At 46.2% G+C, this 19,799-nt stretch overlaps 1 protein-coding gene across 1 annotated transcript in view; it reads right to left on the bottom strand.

Annotated features, from left to right (window-relative positions):
- Positions 1 to 19,799, bottom strand: part of EPHA10 (EPH receptor A10) — a 63,963-nt gene that overhangs the window by 35,279 nt on the left and 8,885 nt on the right. Inside the window, exon 4 of the mRNA XM_067311340.1 lies at positions 298 to 453. Coding sequence (XP_067167441.1) covers positions 298 to 453 — 156 coding nt within the window. The remainder of the gene's footprint in view (positions 1 to 297; positions 454 to 19,799) is intronic.

Consider the following 19,799-nt stretch of genomic DNA (forward strand, 5'->3'; position numbering starts at 1 on the left):
AGCCCTATAACCTCAGACTGTGAGCTCTGCAGAATGAGGACTGTCTCTCCATCCTTTCCTCACTGTGCTACCACCCTTGTGCAAGTAGGGCCTCCCAGGGACACGCATGCACAGAAGCAGCTCTCATGGGCTAGCATATTCTGATAGTGGTGGCCCATGTACCTGTGCCTGGGTTCTGACAGCCTCCCAGGCACCCCACTCTGTTCTGCACTGCAGGACGCATGCAGGACAGCAGTACTGTCTGCAGCCCCATTTTCTTGCTCATTTACAAAGAGCTGGCATTTCAGCGAGACATACGTGTGCAGGAGGCAGATGGTGGGTCTGACGGGGACCTGGAGTAGTTCTTCTGGCATGAACAGAATGTGGAGGCTTCTTCATGCGTGAAGCTGTGCTCAGGGCAAGGAGAGCAGAGAGGGAGACGGAGGGAAAGCTTGTAAAATCCAGGAAGGCAAGCTGAAAAGACAGAGAGAGGGAGTTACAGAAAGAACATCACAAGCAGACCGGAGGATATGTTTGATGACTTCACCTCCCTGTTTCCTGGGATATCCTTTGCCTGCCATTGGCTGGCAGGTATCACCTTCCAAGCTACCTTCTCTGAGCATCTCTGTGATCCTGGCACCAAGAGAGGTGGCCCTCTGGTCTGACCCAGAAGGGACATTTTGATGCTGCAGCTTTGCATCAAGTTCCAGGCTCTACAACTTCCCAGGGACTGGGGAGGTGCTGGAGAGAACAGTTAGACATCAGCTACCACCTGCAGCAACACAAGAGGTAGCTGGAGGCAATGGAAGGACATGGAGGAGGAGGTGGCTGCAGAAAGATGCAGGAAATGGAAAACACATGGTTCAGTGTTTAGAGTCAGGTTGGCTGAGTAGAAATGACATGGGAGCAACAACAAGACTCAGCAACAACCCAAAAAGGAGAGGAATATTGAAAATGAAGAAATCAGAGACCTCACCAGTCACCAGAGTTTCATATACGGACCCAAGCCACAAGGCTGTGTCACTGGCAGCTGTGGCTTTATCAGTGCAGATGGCAGAGCAGAGGCAGTGAGGCAGCGTACTGAAGTCATCAAACAACAGTAGTATAAATTTGCTTTTATAGGACACACACTGTCTTCCTTTATCCTTTGAAAAGTGTCTTTGATATTCAAACAAACAAGTAATTCACACTCTGGTCAAGGATTTGCTTGATCTTTACCACAAGCAGCACAGAGCCTAACAGCAATCCCACTAGCAGGATACCCAGGAGCTAGTTCTGCAGAAAAGCCACATCATTTTGCAAAAGCAAAAAAGGCTATAAAAATCTAAAAAGCAGTTTGCAATAGCTTCAGTTTGACCCTAAGACTTGAAAAGAAAGCAGCCTGCAAACAAACGTGTGCCTGTCATTGCTACATGCTCCCATAAAAGCTGGGGCGGGCATGCCGCGTGCACCTCCTGCCTTGCCACCACAGCAGTCTCAAACCAGTGCTGCTTCTGGGGCTGGGCAGCTCCTTCGTTTACCCCCAGCAGAGCCAAGAGGAGAAGCACTGCATTTGTCTCAGCTGGATTTCAAGCCCTACGGAAGCACTCATGTTTTGCTTGGCTGCTTCATCTTCTTGATGTGGTGCTGCTGACTGCTACCCCTTCATCAGCCCTTCATCAGCTCCCTGAATATTTAAACTTAATCACTTCTAAATTTCCTAGATGAACAGCTCCACTAAAGCAGCCCCCTCCCTTATCATTTTTAAGGAGTCGGCTGCTGAGCCTGTTCCTTTTACAGATTATTCCAGTGCACTCCAGTTCATGAATTTTTAGCATGATATAAAACTGGCAGCTACAGCTGTGACCTTAGGACAAAGTACCAGACATAGAGCCTCAGTGGTGGACAGGATTCTTGCATGGGATGCTGAAAATAGCAAACATTTAGAGACATTATTTTACCTACCACAAGGCCTTTAGAGATTCACAGTTCCCTGTAAGTACACACAGAGAGGGAACACAGCACCGTCCCTGAGGTCTGCACTCTCCGGTGGCCCCTTTATACCCTGGCGGTTGGCACACAGATGGACAGCTGCTTGGCAGAGCTGGGAACAGCCAAGCACATGGGAGATTTCTGCTTTTTTATATTTTAGATACATCCTTTCAACAGCTACCTAAAAGCCTTGTGCCTTGCCACACAGGATTCCTGAGTGCTAGGTACATGTGCAGCGAGGGTGGGGAGGAAAGTGCCCGACAGCCTTAGACAGGTTAGACCAAGGGAACATGCCATGTGACTTTAAAGAGCACCAAATACAGAAAAAGCAAAAGATTTGGCCTCCTTAAGCCTATTTCAGTCATGCACAAGTAGTAAAAAGATTTCCTTGTATTTGGGATAGAAACAATGCATTCTTCCAACAGATGTAGACTCCATGTCACATTTCTATAGTAAAATAGAACAGTTAATTGTTAAAACAGAGAATTAAAAAGACTTTAAAAAATGAGGGAACCAAAATTAGCAGATTATTCCTGGGTTCCTCTTGGCTGTGGTTCCTAGATCAACTGGAGATGACAAAGCATTTCAGCCCGTGAGGGCTGCATTTCAGCAGTCACAACATAGGGAACGGTGACCGAGCTGGGCACCAGGACCCCGCACTGCCGCTGGAGCCGAGCGGCACTTCCAGGGCCCAGGCTGCCTGACCTGTTTGAGATGTTTATGCTGGGCAAGATGAACCCTGGTCCAGAAGCTCCCATCGTTCTCACCAGCTGCAGGTGGAGCCCAGGCACCTTCGGCAGCTGCCAACGCCTACCTACAGCTGGAGCTGGCTGCATGGCCCCTCTCCCAGACAGTGTTGCAGCGGGTATTGCCAGGAAGCTACACATCTTAAGAAAAATCTACGTTTCCTCCTGGATCATGCAAACTCTTAGCAGCAGCTGCTGCCAGTATAGGACTGGAGAGCCTGCAGTTTTATATTAACCTCTCCCATTTTAGAGCCTGCATGCCTCAAGTCCCAGGTGAAGCTGACCTTTAAAAGCACTGGCTTGACGAACGCTACAGAGAAGTAAGATTAAGACAGTGTTCCACTACGTATAGTAAATGTCATCCCCTACTTAGGGTGCTGGATAAAACACAAAAAAGCAGCAAGTGTTTAAATTACTTCCAACACTTCTATCTTTCCCTTTATATTTGAGAAATGAGGAAAAACTAATATTAGATTAATATAACAGGGACGTATTTGGCTTGCTTTTCCTTCAGCTAGGCAGTACTGACCACACCACAGCACAGAAGTATCACTAGTGGCATGCTGAAGATCCCAAAGCACTTGGTGCACAATGCACCGTCACTTCTGGGGAGAACAGCATGGGCACCCCATAGCACATCCCGCAGCAGTGGAAAAGGAAGCCAAATTTCAACACAAACTCAGCACAAGAATTTAGCACCTCAAGGTCTCAACTGAGAGAGTCACACACAGTGAGCTGAATACTTATCATGTCCGTTTTGAAGAGAAAGAGAATCAGCAGGCCTTTAGATGTGCTGGGAGTGACACTTAAACTTTCTCGAATAATTAAGCATTTCCTTCGGACTCTGCAGAGAGATGACCAGAATGCATATGGAGAGCTGTGACACAGCACGTGCCTGACTTTGCTTCTGAGCAAGGACCACAGCTGTAGATGTTGCATCTTGTAGCATGCTCTGCAGCTAGAGACGGGACGCCACAGGCTGGGGCTCGCGTTGCCAGAGAAAACAAGCTTATCTGTGAAGCCAAAGGCAACTGGGAGAATTGCTACCTGCTAAGAAATCCAGCGCATGTCTGGTCTCCTTGGTGCCTCCCTGCAATACAGCCTGAGACGGGCTGAGGTCTCATGAGCCTTGGTACTGCACATTGATTCCAGCCTCCTGTCTGCTGTGGTTTCCGTTAGGTTTCTCCCCGTGGGGATGGACACGCTTTATCTCATTATGGCATCAGAACTCGAACACTGCTGTGAGATTCCTGCTTATACCCTGTGTCAGGCACAACAGAAAAATCAATCTTGTTTACAAACTTGATGGGACCTGAGCAATAAAACCAGAAAATATACTGCCGTCATACCTCAGATTTAAAGGCAAGTCTGACAGTTACATAAATTTGACACCTCATCATAGGAAATTGAACATTTTCAATTAGAAGCATCTTTCAGGCTGTTCCTCCCTGTTTTCTAATAACTAGAAGTAAGTTTACAAAAGTGTCTGTCAGAACATATGTCAGTTAATAACTGTATGAAATGCCTCTATTTGCATTCACCAGAAACACAGGCACCGCGACGCTGCGCAAGTGAGAGGCCTGCAAGGCGTCCCGTGCTCAGTCTAGTCCTTAACTGTGTTTCATAACAACTCCGGGACTCGGAGGAAGGAGCATTTGATAGATCATATGCGTATCTCAGTTTCTTTTCTCAGATAAACTCCCACTCTCTTCCATCTCATCCTACAAGTGTTTTTTTGGTCCCCAGCTGTTTTAGGCATCCCTATTATTCCGCAGTGCCAATTTTTCCAGTAGGAATGACAGCTCTCAAGATCAGTCCATCAATTTATAAAATGAAATTTTCTTTTTCGTACACTATTCTCCATTCTATTCCTTGTCCTCTCGTACTACTACAACTTATTAAATAATAAAATTCAATGATATGTGATCCTAGATCCAAAGAAAAACAGCTGGGCGGGTCAGATCACATTAATTGCCTCTCCAGCTCCACCGTATGTGTTCACACAAGCTACTGCCTATTCACCAGACATTTCTTACTCATTTCACTGACAGGGAGAGTACATGTTCCCTTCTTGTAATAACACTGTATGCACACAGTCAGACCAGTAGCAGAACAAGCAACATTGATTTGTGCCACAGCTTGGCAGATAACCTGGCATGATGCACCCGTGGGAAGTTTTTTCTCTTACATACACATCTGCTGCAGTTCGTTGGACAAGAGAGGTTGATTCTATCAAAAGAAGAAAACAACATCCGCTTTCATGTCCAACCTTTTCCATAGGGAGAGTAGGAGCAATTAAGGAAGCAGAGCTGAAAAATGCTTGGTAGCCTAGTCGGACAGTCATGGGATATCTTTAATTTTCCCTCCCCAACAACATTCAGACATCTTCATCTCACAGCACCATGAAGCCTGCCAGCTAGATTCTTCCACCAGCGTCTCCCAGGCATAACACTTCTGGTCTCTGAGTCACAGCTCCAAGGGATGGGCGAAAGCTGGTCTTTCATCAGGAAAGAACTAAATATTTTCTAAGCTGCAGTTTGCTGAGTGTACAAGTTTTGCCTAAAAAAATGGCAAGTGAGATCCCTGGCTGAAACCCTGATTTATTGGCAAAAAGGCATCAGAGTTTGCAGCTTTATCTTGTTAGTCGATGAACAGTTATTAAAAGCGACTCACTAAGTGCATCAGGCAGGACAACCTGACTGCCGGATACAGGTTCTGTAAGCCTCAGAGTTGATTGTAGTTGCTGCTCAAGTGAAGCATGATTTTGCATGCAGCAGTAAAATAAAGTTATTAATCACCCTTTGCTGTATTTACCAGCTTGTCAGCAGCTTTTTATGTTGCACACATACAATACCCATCATTGCAACAGCTGACTACTTCAAACAATTAATTTAACCTCCGTTTTCTTTTTGAAGTATGGAAACATTAACCCCACTTAACAAGTAGGGATACTGAGACAGAACAATTATACGATTTGCACGAAGTCATACAAGACAAGTAGGACCAAGAATTGGACTCAGGTCTCTGGAGGTCCAGTCAGCATGTTGACTGTGCAACCAAAGACAGAAGTTGATCCTTAAAGATTTCCAGTTCTCTGCTGCAAATGCCCTACATATTAATTCAAACACATACACACATTAAAAAAAAAAAAGGCACAGCCAAAATGATATACAATTCAGGGGCATGTAGGGCCTGCAAACCTGAGGCTCTGCAGCGTGGAGTATTGGAGAGCAATGCTCCTTCCCCATCTCTTCACCTCCAGCGGCAGTGATTAGCCCTCACACCAAAGCTCAAAGCCACCTCCCTGCATGAGTGACCTGGGGGACAAAGTCAGCTTTTAATTAAGTAAAAGCAAAGGACTTAATCCTCTTGCAGAAGCCTATCAGGAACAGGCACTGTTGTTACTAGTGTTCTGCCATGGAATGGTTAAGGAACAAAGCAAAGCTACTGTCCAGAGAGCATCCTGCTTTCTTCTTCCCGCAGATCCAAGGCTTCCACTTGCAATCCTATCAAGAGCAGAGCCAAGCAGCACATCTCTGAATGTAATTGCGTTGGCAGTAATTTGCCTCCTAGGGAAAAGACAATCTTCTTCAAAAGAGCAGAAAGCCTGGGTGAGCTAACGAAAGTGGCATCTTGTAACTTAGCAAGTTTGAAGGAAATTCCACCTCTGCCACTTGTAGTGGGGACAGCACACATCTGGGGGAAGCAGGAGGTGCCACACACAGCTGTTTTGCTGTTGCTGTCTCACTGAGGTAACAGCACAGATACTGCAGATGGAATTAACAGCAGGAGGAAGAGTTGGATCCACCATGCGTTCGCTAGGTTAAGAAGTCTGTGCACAGAGACGCACCACAGTAGTAAATTTTATTTCCACAGAGGGAGCCAGATCAGGCATTCTCCAAGTCTGTCCCAGCTACGCAACCCTTGGCCATTCAGCCATCACACCTCTCTGTATGCGACTTTACTGCACCTGTAAATCGTGCTGATGTGTCAAGCCCACTCTCTGCTGAAGCAGTAAAACCTTCCATCCTTTCCCAAGTTTGTGCGAGTGCCTGGCTGGCTCTGCATATTGTAGCAGGATCATCTGCAAAATGCTTTGTAAATTATGCAGTGGGTTTTTATCAGACAAATGTGAGCAGAAGCATGGGAATGATCACTGACACTGCCCTAGACAAATCAATAGAGTCCAGTGAAACCAAAAATCCATTTCCAGCAGCTTATGAGTCTTCTAATTAAAAAGCGTTCATCATTTTGCAGAGGAAGGGGCCGAGACCTAAGTAAATACTGAAGCTTAGCATAAAATATTAAGAGAATGAGCCTAGATGGAAGATTAAATACTAGGTAGAAATTGCTTTATATCATGGGTTTAGGAATAAAGCCACTTAACCCAGACAACTTCATATTAATGTTAATACAAAAAAAATCAGACAAAGAGCATCAAATATACTTCCGGCCTATCTCCATAGCTGGAATGCATGGGGAGTGTGCGTACGCACACACATGCTTATTTGGTCACTGCTTTAGTCATGCTATGTTCTGCCACGCATGGAAAATGACTTGCCCGTAGTCCGCAAGGGAATCAACATTTGCTGTAGGAGGAAGATCCTACCTGGGGGTGCAATTCAGGACAAATGTTTTAAAGATCATATCAGGATGCCAAACGGGGGCTGCATTTCTTACCCCACCTGCACAAAAGTAACAAAAGCCAAAACCGTCTCCTCTCACCTTTGCTAGTAGTTCCTTCCTTCTCTTCTCAAATCTGGAAGATAGACTCTAATTACTCTTGTCCCAAGACTCCAGACCTGCATTACAGAATTGAGATGCCACTTTCTAATGAAAATACTATTAACATTTCCTGTACGTATCAACACACGTTCTGTTACAAGTAACGATAGTAAAGTGGCACAACATCCAACCCTTGCATCTTCATTGCTCATTCATTCCTTGCATGTGCTCTGAGATGTAGTCAGATCAGCAAATTTGCTTTGACAGATTTCTCACGAACACCGTTGTGCTTTGTGACCCACTCCTGGATTCCCGTTAGAGACAGATTTCCATTCTCAGGGAGCTCTTAGGAGATGACTCTGAGCTGTAACATTAAATTCAGAGCCTGACCCGAAAGGTCCCAAAAGCTGCTTTCCAAGTCAGCCTCACTGAGGATGAAACCGTTGCATGGCTGCAGTGAAGTGAAATGAATCCCATTTTGCCAAGGCCAGACCACAAGAAAACTTCTCTTTGAACTAGAAGTTTTTCCACCCAAAGCTAAAAATGCCTATTTCATTTTCTGCACAGCAGAAAAGCTGCTCACTAATATGATTCATTACAGATCCAAGAGTATAGCTTAAACAAAGTGTGATGGAACCTGGGTGTATAATTATATATGTTTTCCTGTTTTTTTCCTACTCTCCCCCACTTATTTGCTCATTGTAAGTCTCAGATGCATTAAATCTAGAAGGATTCTTTAATATCATTCAGAGAAGAAAACAAATTGCTTTTTTCCTAATCATGTTAGCATAACAGCTTGAGGACACCATCCCGATCCTCAGACCAGTAAAAAACTTAGAGTGGTTTCAGCTGGCTCTTTTCCTTTTAACAGAGCTCCCGTGATAAATCCTTCTCCCTTTGGGTGTTTTCCTGTTTCCGTTCTCAGTGAGCCGGTTATGCCGCTTGGAGCCAAACTGTCTTCCCGCGGTTGGGGACCAGAATTCTTAGTGATAGCAAAAGAGCCATGTGCTTGCTAGCATGAATCAATAACACCTGCAGTTTCACCCCAAAACATCTATACAGTCATTTATAATTAACACATCTCAGTTGTCTTCCAAAATCAATTCCATTTTTTTCATGGAAATTCATTTGACAAAGTTCATCCACTTTTAACGTGTGTTAATTTTCTCTGCTGAAATATGCATTCATAAAAAAGGCCTTTGAGGAAAGACGACGGTTCCAGGAAACAAGCAGTTGAAGCCAACGGGGGCTGTGTCCCACGAGCAGGCTGAAGGACGGCTCCGAGCAGCAGCTCCTGCACACCCTGCGTGCCCCCGTGCCTTTACGCAGGGGAAGGCTACGCGTAACCGCCACGTAACTCATCCCCTCTTGCCCTGCAGTTTTATCACCGCTCTTTTTCTAGAGCTTCCTTCCTCGTCCCAGTGCTGCTTGCACAGAACCTAACACAGAAACACATCTGGAGCATTTCCCTCTCCCTGCTCCTCGCCCTTCTCAATTTACATCTCCCCTGCATGTTTTGCTAGAATCTCTCTTCAGGCCTCAGGGCTCACTCTTCCCAGACTTTTTTTTAAACTTACAACATTGTAGTCAAATTTTACAAACCATATGTCATGAGAAATATTAATTGTACACCCAGCCAGAGTCATTACTTTCCTCTCTCTGTGAGCAGTATAAGGAGTTTGCACATGGCACATTAACAGCAGAAAGGACAGACTTAGCCTTAAAAATGCTCCTCTCTGCTCCCTCCATCTTATTTGGGGGAGGGGTTGCTCAACAGGCCATCAGAAAGACCCCAGCATTAACTGCTCCATCCACCCCTTGACAAAGTGCAAGATGAGACAAACCACAGACAAAAGCAAAGTCATTAAATGCTTTTTTCATGTATAAAAGTCCATCATCACTTCTCTCAGCGATTGTAAATCATTTCCCTTTGTAGCAGACTTTCACAAATATGCTGGTTTTCTCAAAACCAAACAGCTGAATCCACAAGTCCTCAGATGCCCTGTGGCTGGTTTCCTTGACCCTGCGTGGGACACCCAAAGCACTGGCTCAGTCTCCTTGACTGTCATTACAGTAGCTTCCACTGGGAAGGTCGAGCAGCTCTTCACACCTTGTGCAATGCTTTGCTTATCACTTACTGGAAACCTTTTACTCAGCAATGAAACACGCAGCCACCCCAGAGGTTGCTTCACAGAGTAAAGCAGCAGTGCACAACAGTGAGGGTAAACACTAAAACAAGCGATCTCATTCCGACCTGAAAGCGCAGGTCTCTATGCAGAGCCCTTTGTGCATGGCGTACACTGACCTTATTTCCAGGAGCACAAAGAATAAATGTGTCTCTTCCTGTGATTAATGTAATATGAGGCCGCATTAAAGGTGCACACCAGCCCCTTCCAAGCACTAGAGGGAAGAAGCCCTTTGGTCATGACTACACAGGTCACTAGTAAATAGCACTGCATCAACATCAATTTCTTGTGTCTTTACAAATTCAGTTTCTGTTATTATCGGTCGTAAAAAATATGAAATTGTTCTCACTGCCATTTCTCACAGGAGCTACTACTACGTATTTCAGCTACTGCGGACCCCTCCCAGACCAGGCTGCCGTAGCCTGCCTCCCATCCACCTTAATTCCATTATCAAGCTGAACAACTGTTCATTACATTCCAAACATTTGATGGGAATGTAAGAGGGGATGTGCTTCGTGCCAGCACAGCACGAGCGACAGGGTAGCAGGCACCAAGGAAGAACACCAAGGGGTTTGTGCAGAGGTCCGCGAGTCTCCCAACCACCAGCTCACCGAAAGGCGCGGGGCCGAGCCACTTTCCCCTTTGCTCTGGGGAGGATGTCACCCATGCTTTCACACCAGCAAGCTGGAGTGCCGGGGGCCCTCATCCTGTGGATGGTACAAATGTGTCACATTTGCTACCCTTACAGCAAATGTACTCCAAAGGAAACTAGAAGATATACCTTCATGCCTGTTCCTTGCACAGGCTCCTGGAGTCTGACAGCCCTCACACCCTCCCCAGCTCCTAGGCCATGCGAAACAGCCCGAGTTCGGCTGCCAGCTACCAGCAATTGCAGTGACTACTCCAGTGAGGACCTGCAAGGGCAGGCACTGGTTCAGGGGAGCTGAAGAGGTCTCACCTCTGCTCAGCACTGCCGGCCCCAAACTCCACAGGAGCAGCTGTTCCGCCAAACTCTTGAACTCTGTTAATGACTACCGCTGCTGGGGCAATTTCCACAAGGTTCAAATCCTTTGAACAGCAAATTGGGCTAGGAGGGAAGCCACAAGAGATCAATTTGTTTCCACACAGGGAAGTCATCTTCTGGACTCTGACTCACCTTCCTGACTCACCTTCCAGGCTTTTGCACTGATCCACAGCTAAGAGCTGAGCTGCTCCTCATTAACACTGGTACTAGTCGTGAAATACCCCCAGTCCATGCATCACTAAATAACCAGCTTCTGGAGTCTTCTCAAGGAAGGTGAAGGAAAAAAAGGCAGTAACTTGAGTGCTCAGTTATTCAAGGACATTACCAGTCTCCAGAGAGCCATTTTTTCTGCTCAGATAAGCACATCATTTAATGTGCTTTCTTTACAAGATGATCAAGCAGCTACTGTGGCAGCACCCGCTCCCTGTGGAGCCGAGGGGGTGCAAGACAGGCGGGTGATGCCTTCTCCCTTGCTTGGGCTTTGCTGCTGCTGCAAGATGCTGGCAGCATTGCCCACCACAGGCTGCAGCCCGCTCACCGGATTGCCAGTGCTTTCCTCTCCCTGACCAGCTCCTCATCATCTCCCAGTACAAAACAGCAGCAAAAGATCTACTCAACCCTGGGCATAACACAGGTGTTTTGTCAGAAGATGCAAAGTGGGTCCTGGAAGACTAGGGCTGCTCAGTTTGGACCAAGGATTGATGAACTCCATAAAATGACTAACAGTGTGGAGAAGAGAGAGCCTTTATTCACCGTTTCACAAAATACAAGGATGAAGGTGCAGCTAATGCAATTATCAAGCAGCAGGCTTGAAACAACAAACTCACTTTTTCCATTTAGCTTATAGTTAAATTAAATACCAGTTACAGACTTCAGAGCCTCTCCTACCTCAGACATAGCCCATCACTGCAGTAAGCATCATTCCCTGATGCTCTGCAATTGCTTGCTTTTCTGAACAGAAAGATCAGCATCAGTGCTAGGACCCTGGGAGGAGAGCTGTCGAGAAGTGCATGCAGACAAGGACAAGTTGCCCAAAAAGTGACAGGGCACCTTGTAAAAAACATATTGATAGAACAAAGTTTCAATGGTATCTATCCTGAGCTGGTGAAAGAGCTTGTCAACAAATGTCCTTGGGTAATAGAGGCTCTCCTGTTTTCCCCTTACATGCTGGGTTTGCAATCTTGCCTTGTCTTATTGCAAAAACTGTAATCAATATTTTGCAGGCAGTGAACAATACTGTTAGAGCCCCACTGTGAGGAAGAGACAGAAATCTTGTCCAATCTCTGTGCCTGTGCAAGAGCGACAAAGTCACGTAAGAGAGAGATCAATATGAGCGCTGGATCTCCAGCTCCCCTTATCTCAGTACCTTAACTGCCAAAATGGATATTTCAGGCTGTGCCACTCTGGAGAGAATTCAAAATTAGTTTTTCTTCTACAATAAGGTTTTTTCTTTTAATAACTGGTTTTCAATAATACTTTTCAACAGTCTGTAGTCCAAGATGTTCCCAGCATCTCCGAAACCTTTAGGATAATGCTACTCTATAATTTTTGCCCTTGTTATATAATTTGAAGAGCACTGAAATGAAAACCTATGTCCAGAGGCTAGATCTTTGTGCATCTCCAACAACGACCTCTTAATAGTGGAAATTAAATTGAATGATTTAGCCTAGAAGAAAATTAAATACCCAAGCATATTTAGTAAGGTAGTCTTCAAACATCTAGAGGAACACATTTGCTCAAATTCAGTGCAACAGCATTACTGAAAAGAAGCCCATTATTATTTATGCGGGAATTTTCCTCAAGGACAGACGAAAGCAGATACATCCACTGAGCCAACTGCAATTTACTGTTGTCTTTTTCAGTTCCCTAATGCATCTACCAGATTATTCCTATGCAAAGGACTGACTGACTTGTATCTCCAGTACACTCTACTCCTGCCAAGTGCATTATCCCATGCAAAGATCCCTTGGCTGTGGGCAAGATATTTATCCCTTCTCCTGTATTTCAGCAGAATAACCAGTATGGCCATCTAGAAGCCAGGTATCTATAACCTTAAGCTTGACAAGAATTTTGCAAACAAATTGTGATGCTTGTAATTTTCTGAGTAGTTTGTTCTAAAATTAAGTGTCACAGGGTAATTTGTGTCCGACTCTGCCACAATTTCCATAGCCATAATTATTTCAGACACACTGTGATACAGCAATATAATATACAATCCAGAATAATAAATATCCCCAAGCTTGATCATTACTCCAAAAAAAAAAAAAGGGACTGAAGAGAAAGCATATTTTATACAGGTATTTTGTATGTGCAATTGATGGAAAGGGGCAGCTACCATAAGGCATTATGGGTTCCATGGAGGCTGCTAATGGGAGGATGGAGGGGGATATTCAAAATTCATTCAGTACAAAGCTCTCCAGGTCTTGTAAATCATTGCTTTGCTCAGGTCACAAAGATGCTGCAAGTATATTCTGCTGAAAGACAAGACCCAGAAGGAGAAAAGTGACATGGCCTGTGCATCTAAAAAAAGCCAAAACAATTCAGAAAGGAAGCTGAAGTATAAGTTTCCTCACCAGTTATTCCTTCAGCAGCAGCCATAGATTTACTGAGGGAAGCGGAAAATGGTAACCTCTTCCTCACCCCTTCCACCTGATGGGTGGTCCTCGTTTCACATCCCATTACCACTGTGCGCCCCCAACCACAGGCACGGTGCGCCTGGCTCCAGCCCGATGAGCGCTACCAAATCTGTGCATCAGCACCGTCCCCATGAGGGCCATGCGTATCAGCACAGGATGCCAGTGACTGCATCAAGGATGAAAGCAAAACCTAGTGTTTCGTGCAACTCGCAGGATCCCAGGAGAAAAAATAAATTTATTATGCATAATACTCCAGCATCAGTCAGAAGATAAAATAAACTCCAGAAGCACATACAGGTTTGTAAGCTAATGTATAAAAGATGAAACAAATCAAAAGCCCCAAGCACTGTACATTTGGATCCCTCTTTTTTGTATTTAAATGGAAAAGCAGAACTGAGGCTTCAGGAGGTATCTTTGCACTAAATGACAAAATATCATTTTTTTTAGTCTAAATTTCTCTAATTTTCAATTGGAATATTTATATTCCATCTCCAGATACTGTAGTGGCATGATGCCTTGATGGAACACACGCAACACTCAGGAAAGCATCTTGCAAATACCACTTCCCACTCACATCCCGAGCTTTTGCTCAAAAAGAGCAAGCCCTGGCCATGCAAAGCACATATGCATGAGCTGGAAAAGAGACATGTCAAGCGCTATGCTGTATCAAGGTCTGGATGCCTTTTTACATTAGGAAGCATATAAGAAGATGTGATAATAGGGTCTTATCAATCATATGCCCTGAACGACTCACTTCCCTGGGACCTGGGAGTCCTGTACCCTGTCTCAGGATGCAGCAAGCACACACATTCAAGCAAGAAAGACTGGTGCACTGATGGTGCAATTTCCAGGTAAAGGCAGTAAACACCACAGCAGTGGCAATACTCTGGGGAAGAAGACAACAAGGGAAGAGGAAGAGGCGCCGAAGTCCCCTTCAGCTGAAATCTCTGGCTCTCTAGCTTTTCCCAAGACCAGACAGCCAAGAAAGATGACCTGTGCCCTTCCTGTTCCCCAAGACACATTTCCCTTTACAGCTGTGGGCCAAGGCATGCTGGGTTAAGGTGTAACCCAATCTAGCCTCCACTTTATACCAGCAGTCTATATACGTGCTGCTTCTGTTTCTGCCATTAGAAGGGTTTTTTTGCTGCTATTTGCCATTTTAATGCCCACAGTACTTTCAGCTAGCATCCATTAGAGGAGCTCTCAATTTCCAAGAACAGCTTCCAGAAGGAGATAACCTGCTCAGAAAGTCTCCAGCTCAAATTGTCTTCAAACGCTTTCCTTTATTTTTCTCTGTTACCAGGCAAATTCAAGTGACCTACTCCTACAATAATGTGAAGGACTCCAAGCCAGCTTGATGCATTGCACTGCCATCCCGAAGGCTCCTCCCAAGCTCCAGCGAGCAGGACCTTCGCCTGCACCTAGAGGCTGTACTTGCAGGCACCTCTGAGCCTCCAGCCACAGGAGCAGCGTCACTGACTGCACGTTCGTAACAGCAGAGAGCTGCTGATGTGCAAGGCCAACAAACAGCCCTTGAGAGTTACAAGGACGCAAGCCTGGCTTACAGTCTACTGTCATCAAGAGAAAGAAGGTGTCAGTGGCTCTCAGGGCCAGGCCATTGCTTTGTGCTTTTTAAATTCATGTTTCCATATTATCTGTACAAGGAAACATTCTTGCCTCTGGCGGGTACCGATCGAGCCTGGAAGGTAATGTCCTGGAGGGGAGAGCGCCGTGATTTACTGCTGCTCTTCGAGCAGGAGTGCCCCCTCGCCCGACCCCGGAGGGAGCGTTTCCCTTTGCCGTACCCGCTGCCGTCGGCAAGGTGCTCTCCTTGCCCGGCCCCCCGCAGGGCAGGGCAGGGCCGGGCCGGACCGCGTCCAGCCTGCGGTCTCGCCACCAGCACCGGCTCTCCGCACACTGCATCGCCAGGCAGTGAAACGTGATCCGGCAGGCGTGGGCCAAAAGAGACGTGTAAAGTTTGCGCCAGCTTTATGTCTGCTGGGCAGGGCAAGCCGCAACCAAGTTACAGTACCCGGACAGGCAGTACCGCTCTCACACAAAGTCCACCAGCACTGTTACCCGTACAAATTACCTTATCAAAACTATTTGATCCAGAAGAGTGACTGCCTGCTTTGCATTACCAACCCACAGCTTCTGCGCTCTGGTGCTCAGAATCGCAAAGCCGAAGCTGCTGGACCTGCTGCCTGACCACTGCTCCGCCCCAGCTCCTGCCTTCGGCGCAGCCCGCTCTCCACCTCCAACTCTATTGGCCTCTCTGCAGCGGACACAGGGACTGTACGATTTAATTTCTATTTCCCAAAGAAGGGAAGAGACATAACTGCTGCCTCCTGATGCAAGCAAATTAGGTGCTAAATCCACTCTTTCTTGGAAGTCTCAATGGACAACTGTAAAGCTAGCAGGTCAGGCGTCACAACGATCTCTTTCCCCACGTTCATCTTGCGACGCTCAGTAGCAAAAGGCAAGCAGAAAAAGGGGAGGTACAATGGAACACAAATGAAAAGACTGCTTTTTTAAAAAGCAAACACATTCCCTATTTTAGCACTTCCCTTTGGAAATTAAAGATCAAGGACTTTGACTGAAATCTTTTTCACAGAAAAAGCTCATTTTTAATTTGCTCAAAATGCTGACCAAGTTTACATCTAAGGAATGCCTGGCAGTGATGAAGAAACTGCTCTTATTTCAAAGTATTTAAAGCTGTGTTTTTCTCAGTAAAACCATTATTCACAATAGGTGGGATGATCTTTTTGAAGGCATTGCTTATCCATTTGTTCACCTACTATTCAAGAAGCCAAACACAGGAAAGGTAATATTGACTTTCCTGAGGCATCTGTAGCAAGGCACAATCTACTAAGAGAGAAATGTTCTCACTGTTCATTGAGGCTAGGACAGGAAGTTATAAGCTTAAATTACTGCATGGGAGATTTACGTTAGACATTAGGAGAACCTTTCAAACAAGAAGGAAAGTAAGATGCTGGAACAGACTGCCTGGGAAGGCAGTAAAATCTCCATCATTGGAGGGCTTTAAGAAGAGGATAAACAAACACCTGTCAGAAGCAATTTCAAGGAGGACTGATCTTGCATCAGGGTAGAGAAAGGCACTGTGTAACCTCACCAGGCCCTTCCCTTGCTCTCCAGCGATTGCATTTTAGATCTTCTTTACACACGAGAGCACGAGGGAGCCTCGCTCGACTTAATCACTTTGTCTCCCCCTAACACGCCCATGTGGCAGCAAGCTCCAACAGGCTGGACAGCAAGAGGCGGCTGAGAGGCCGTGCAAACCAAAGTCCTGTCCCTTGGCAAAAGGGGGGATGTTGGAGAGCTGTGGTCCCTGCGCAGAGCCCTGGGCGCAGGATTTCCCCAGGCCTGGGGACGGCAGCAGCATCCGAGCGAGACCTAAGCCATGCCTAACAGATGACAGAATAGAAGGAAACAGACTGGTTGAGTTTCTCTTTGCACTGGCACATTTCTGTAAGGAATTATAAGATTAGGGGAAACCTGAAAATGGGTTACTGAAATCACAGTAGTGAAGGGCCACCTCAGGAACCAGACTGTGTTGTCATGGATCTTGTCTCATCATTAACAGCAACAATTATAAGCTGTCATAAAACGTAATTATACTACGCATGCTGTTAGATTCTTCAGGCAATTACAGCCATTAATAATACACCCTAGCCTAATCAGCTGAGGAGACTTACAATCCAGTTTCCTCCATTTTTCAGCAGGCTACTGATGAATCCAATAATAGATCAAATAAGCTATTTATTGCCCACTGCACAGCTTTGAGCATGCATTAGATTTGGTATCACTGATAGCTACCATTAGCAAGGAGTGTCTTCTTATAATGACTAGTGACCTGTGACTTCCACCTCATCTGTAAGTTTTTGAGAACAGCAGCAGTGTCAGCTGCTTGGCCTTGTAAAGCCCCCAAATCCCTTCACGCAGAATTTGTCAGGGATGAACGCAGTATGGACTGCAGAAGGTCCACTCGGCCAAGCAGACACTCCTATAGAAACACAGCCCACATCTGCAGGCTTCCAGTAACCACCTCACATGCTAAACCCCTCTGCAGAGCTTGCCTTAGAGCTCCCTGGAAATGCTCCCCTACAAGATTTGCCTCCAGCCCTCAGAAAGTCTATTTTCCATGTAAGCAAACAGGCAGAGCAGTTGAAATTATTTGTGCAAGAGAATAATGTACACATGAGAGCTTGGTCAGGAATACACTACATAGTGGGAAGAAATGTGCAAGTCTGCTCAGCCGAATCTGGTAACTCTTCCTGGTTTATCACAAATATACAGAAATAGGGGTGGGAAGAGAAAAGATATCTGCAACAGCAACTCCATTCCCCTCTCTATCCTGGAAGTCCTTTTTTCCAGGAGAGTCTAGGAGACCAGCATGCTTTATGAGCAAAGATGGAAAAGAACAAATGTGAGGGCCATTATTTTCTTTAGTTTTCTTCCTAAGTAAGTGAGATGCACTAAATTTTCCTTGTGGTCTGTCCACGACATGTTGAATCTGACACACTGCTCAAAAATTCACTCAGCAATGCAGAAGAGGGGAGAACTTATTTCATCCCTATTTGCAAACTGCCACTGTGGACACTGGCAGCTCTCTTCATGTCTAGAGGCTGCCACGAACAGCAAGTTGCTGATGTGACTTGTGTGAGGATCTCCTTCCTTGAAAAGCAGCAAAACTCAGTGCTTAGTGCAAGAAAAGAAAAATGAATGCATGTATTTCTCTGAACTGCCATCTGGACTGTAAAATTGAACCAGTGCAAGCCAATGACGGACCTGAGCACTCGCATGCAATTGAAGGATCACACCTAAAGACAGACCCTGTTCAGTGAGAAAGTGCAAGGCTGGCACAGTAGCTCACTGAATAAGTTAAACAAATACAGGAAGGAAACTGGGGACTCTCTTGCTTAAACAGTTTAGCAGCTCCCCATCAAAACCCTTGGCAGGTGGCTCTGAGCCCAAGGTAGACAAGAGTGTATTTTTAAAGCTGCAGATCTCTTCTGGAAGAATAGCACGCCCATCCTCGGGAAGGTCCAAGTACCACCCTCAGTCCCGCAAAGCAAGTTTTAAGTACACTGGTGCATTTCAGACACCATGCTGTGAGGGGAACCCTGCTGTCTGGGCTAACATTCACACTACGGATATCTGCAAATATCTTGCAAAGATTCTGCACCACCTCTGCTGTCAGGCTTGACTGAGAAAATACAGACACACACACACACACACACACACACACACACACACACCACCACACACCTTCATTTCAATGGTCTGAGTGCAAAGCGAGTCAATTAGAGCCTGACCTGCTTCCTCGTTATGTTAATGTTAGGTCCATTTCCATACTCATGTCAGAGTGCATTTGGTTTTCACATCATTAATAAACACTGATACTCTTTGCCACAGCAGCACACTCTCATGTTCGCCTTGGTCTTCGTGTCAGGGATCTCATTCTAGTTGTTGTCACCTGCAACATTTGTTCAAGCATTTGATTTAACACGAGTGCTTGTCAGCATCTCTTAACTAGGCGACCTCCGGCCCTCGCGCCAGGAGGTGCCAACGCTGTGCTGCGGGCTGGGCGGCAGGCGACGGCAGAAGCAAGGCTCGGCTCTCCCCAGCCAGGTGACTCTTGGCTTCGTTTTCCACGTGCTAAAGGAAAGAATACTAGTGAAGGGGGCAAGGAGGGGTGAGCGGCAGGATGGAGCTAACGGATAAGCTAACCGCCTGCTTTACCTGGTCTGCTTACGCCGCACCTTCTCTCCCAGGCAGCTCCGCTCGACGCCGGCAGTCCCACCCACCCCGCGGCGGCGGCACAGCGGGATGGAGGCCTGCGGTCCGAGCTGCCCTTGCCCACCCCGCTCGCTCGGTGCCGAGGCAGGGAAGCATCGTGAGCTGCACTGCGCCGCCGTGCCGGACTGCTCAGCACGGCCAGCCACCCGAGGAGTCCGATCTAACCCTCTCTGCCAACACTAAATCCACTTTAAAGCAAATTTTAAAAATCCTGACAAAGCACTAGAAACTGTATTTCCTTTCTAAAATTGGTTTCGGCAATATCCCTCTGTAGGCAAGGGATACAGCCCACTAATTAGATCACAGTCTGCTGGAAGAAGTGCTGCCAAGCAGCCGCTGACCCCAGCCCAGCGAGAGCGGTGCAGGGGGTATCGCTCCAGCCCCGGCACAGCCCGGCAGAATGGTAACGCAGAGTCAGCTCCCACCACTGCTGTCAAAACTACAGGGAAATAAATTGAAAAGGAAACTTAGCTACAGCACAAATTTACGTTTCTGTCAAACAAAAGTGGCTGACAGCTATTTTTGGAAATGGTCTCCATCATATTAATTCAACGTCTGGTTGAAGTTGTCTTATTTGCAAGAGATCTGGCTGGTAAATATTAACCTTGGGCTTTGTTGAAATTCTCCTTGCAGATATTACAAGGGATTGGATGGAGAAGACGAAGCAGAAAGAGACAACAACTTCACAGCAAATGTCAGGCAGATCCTCCAC

This window comes from Apteryx mantelli, chromosome 27, assembly GCF_036417845.1.
Source record: "Apteryx mantelli isolate bAptMan1 chromosome 27, bAptMan1.hap1, whole genome shotgun sequence".
NCBI lineage: Eukaryota > Metazoa > Chordata > Aves > Apterygiformes > Apterygidae > Apteryx > Apteryx mantelli.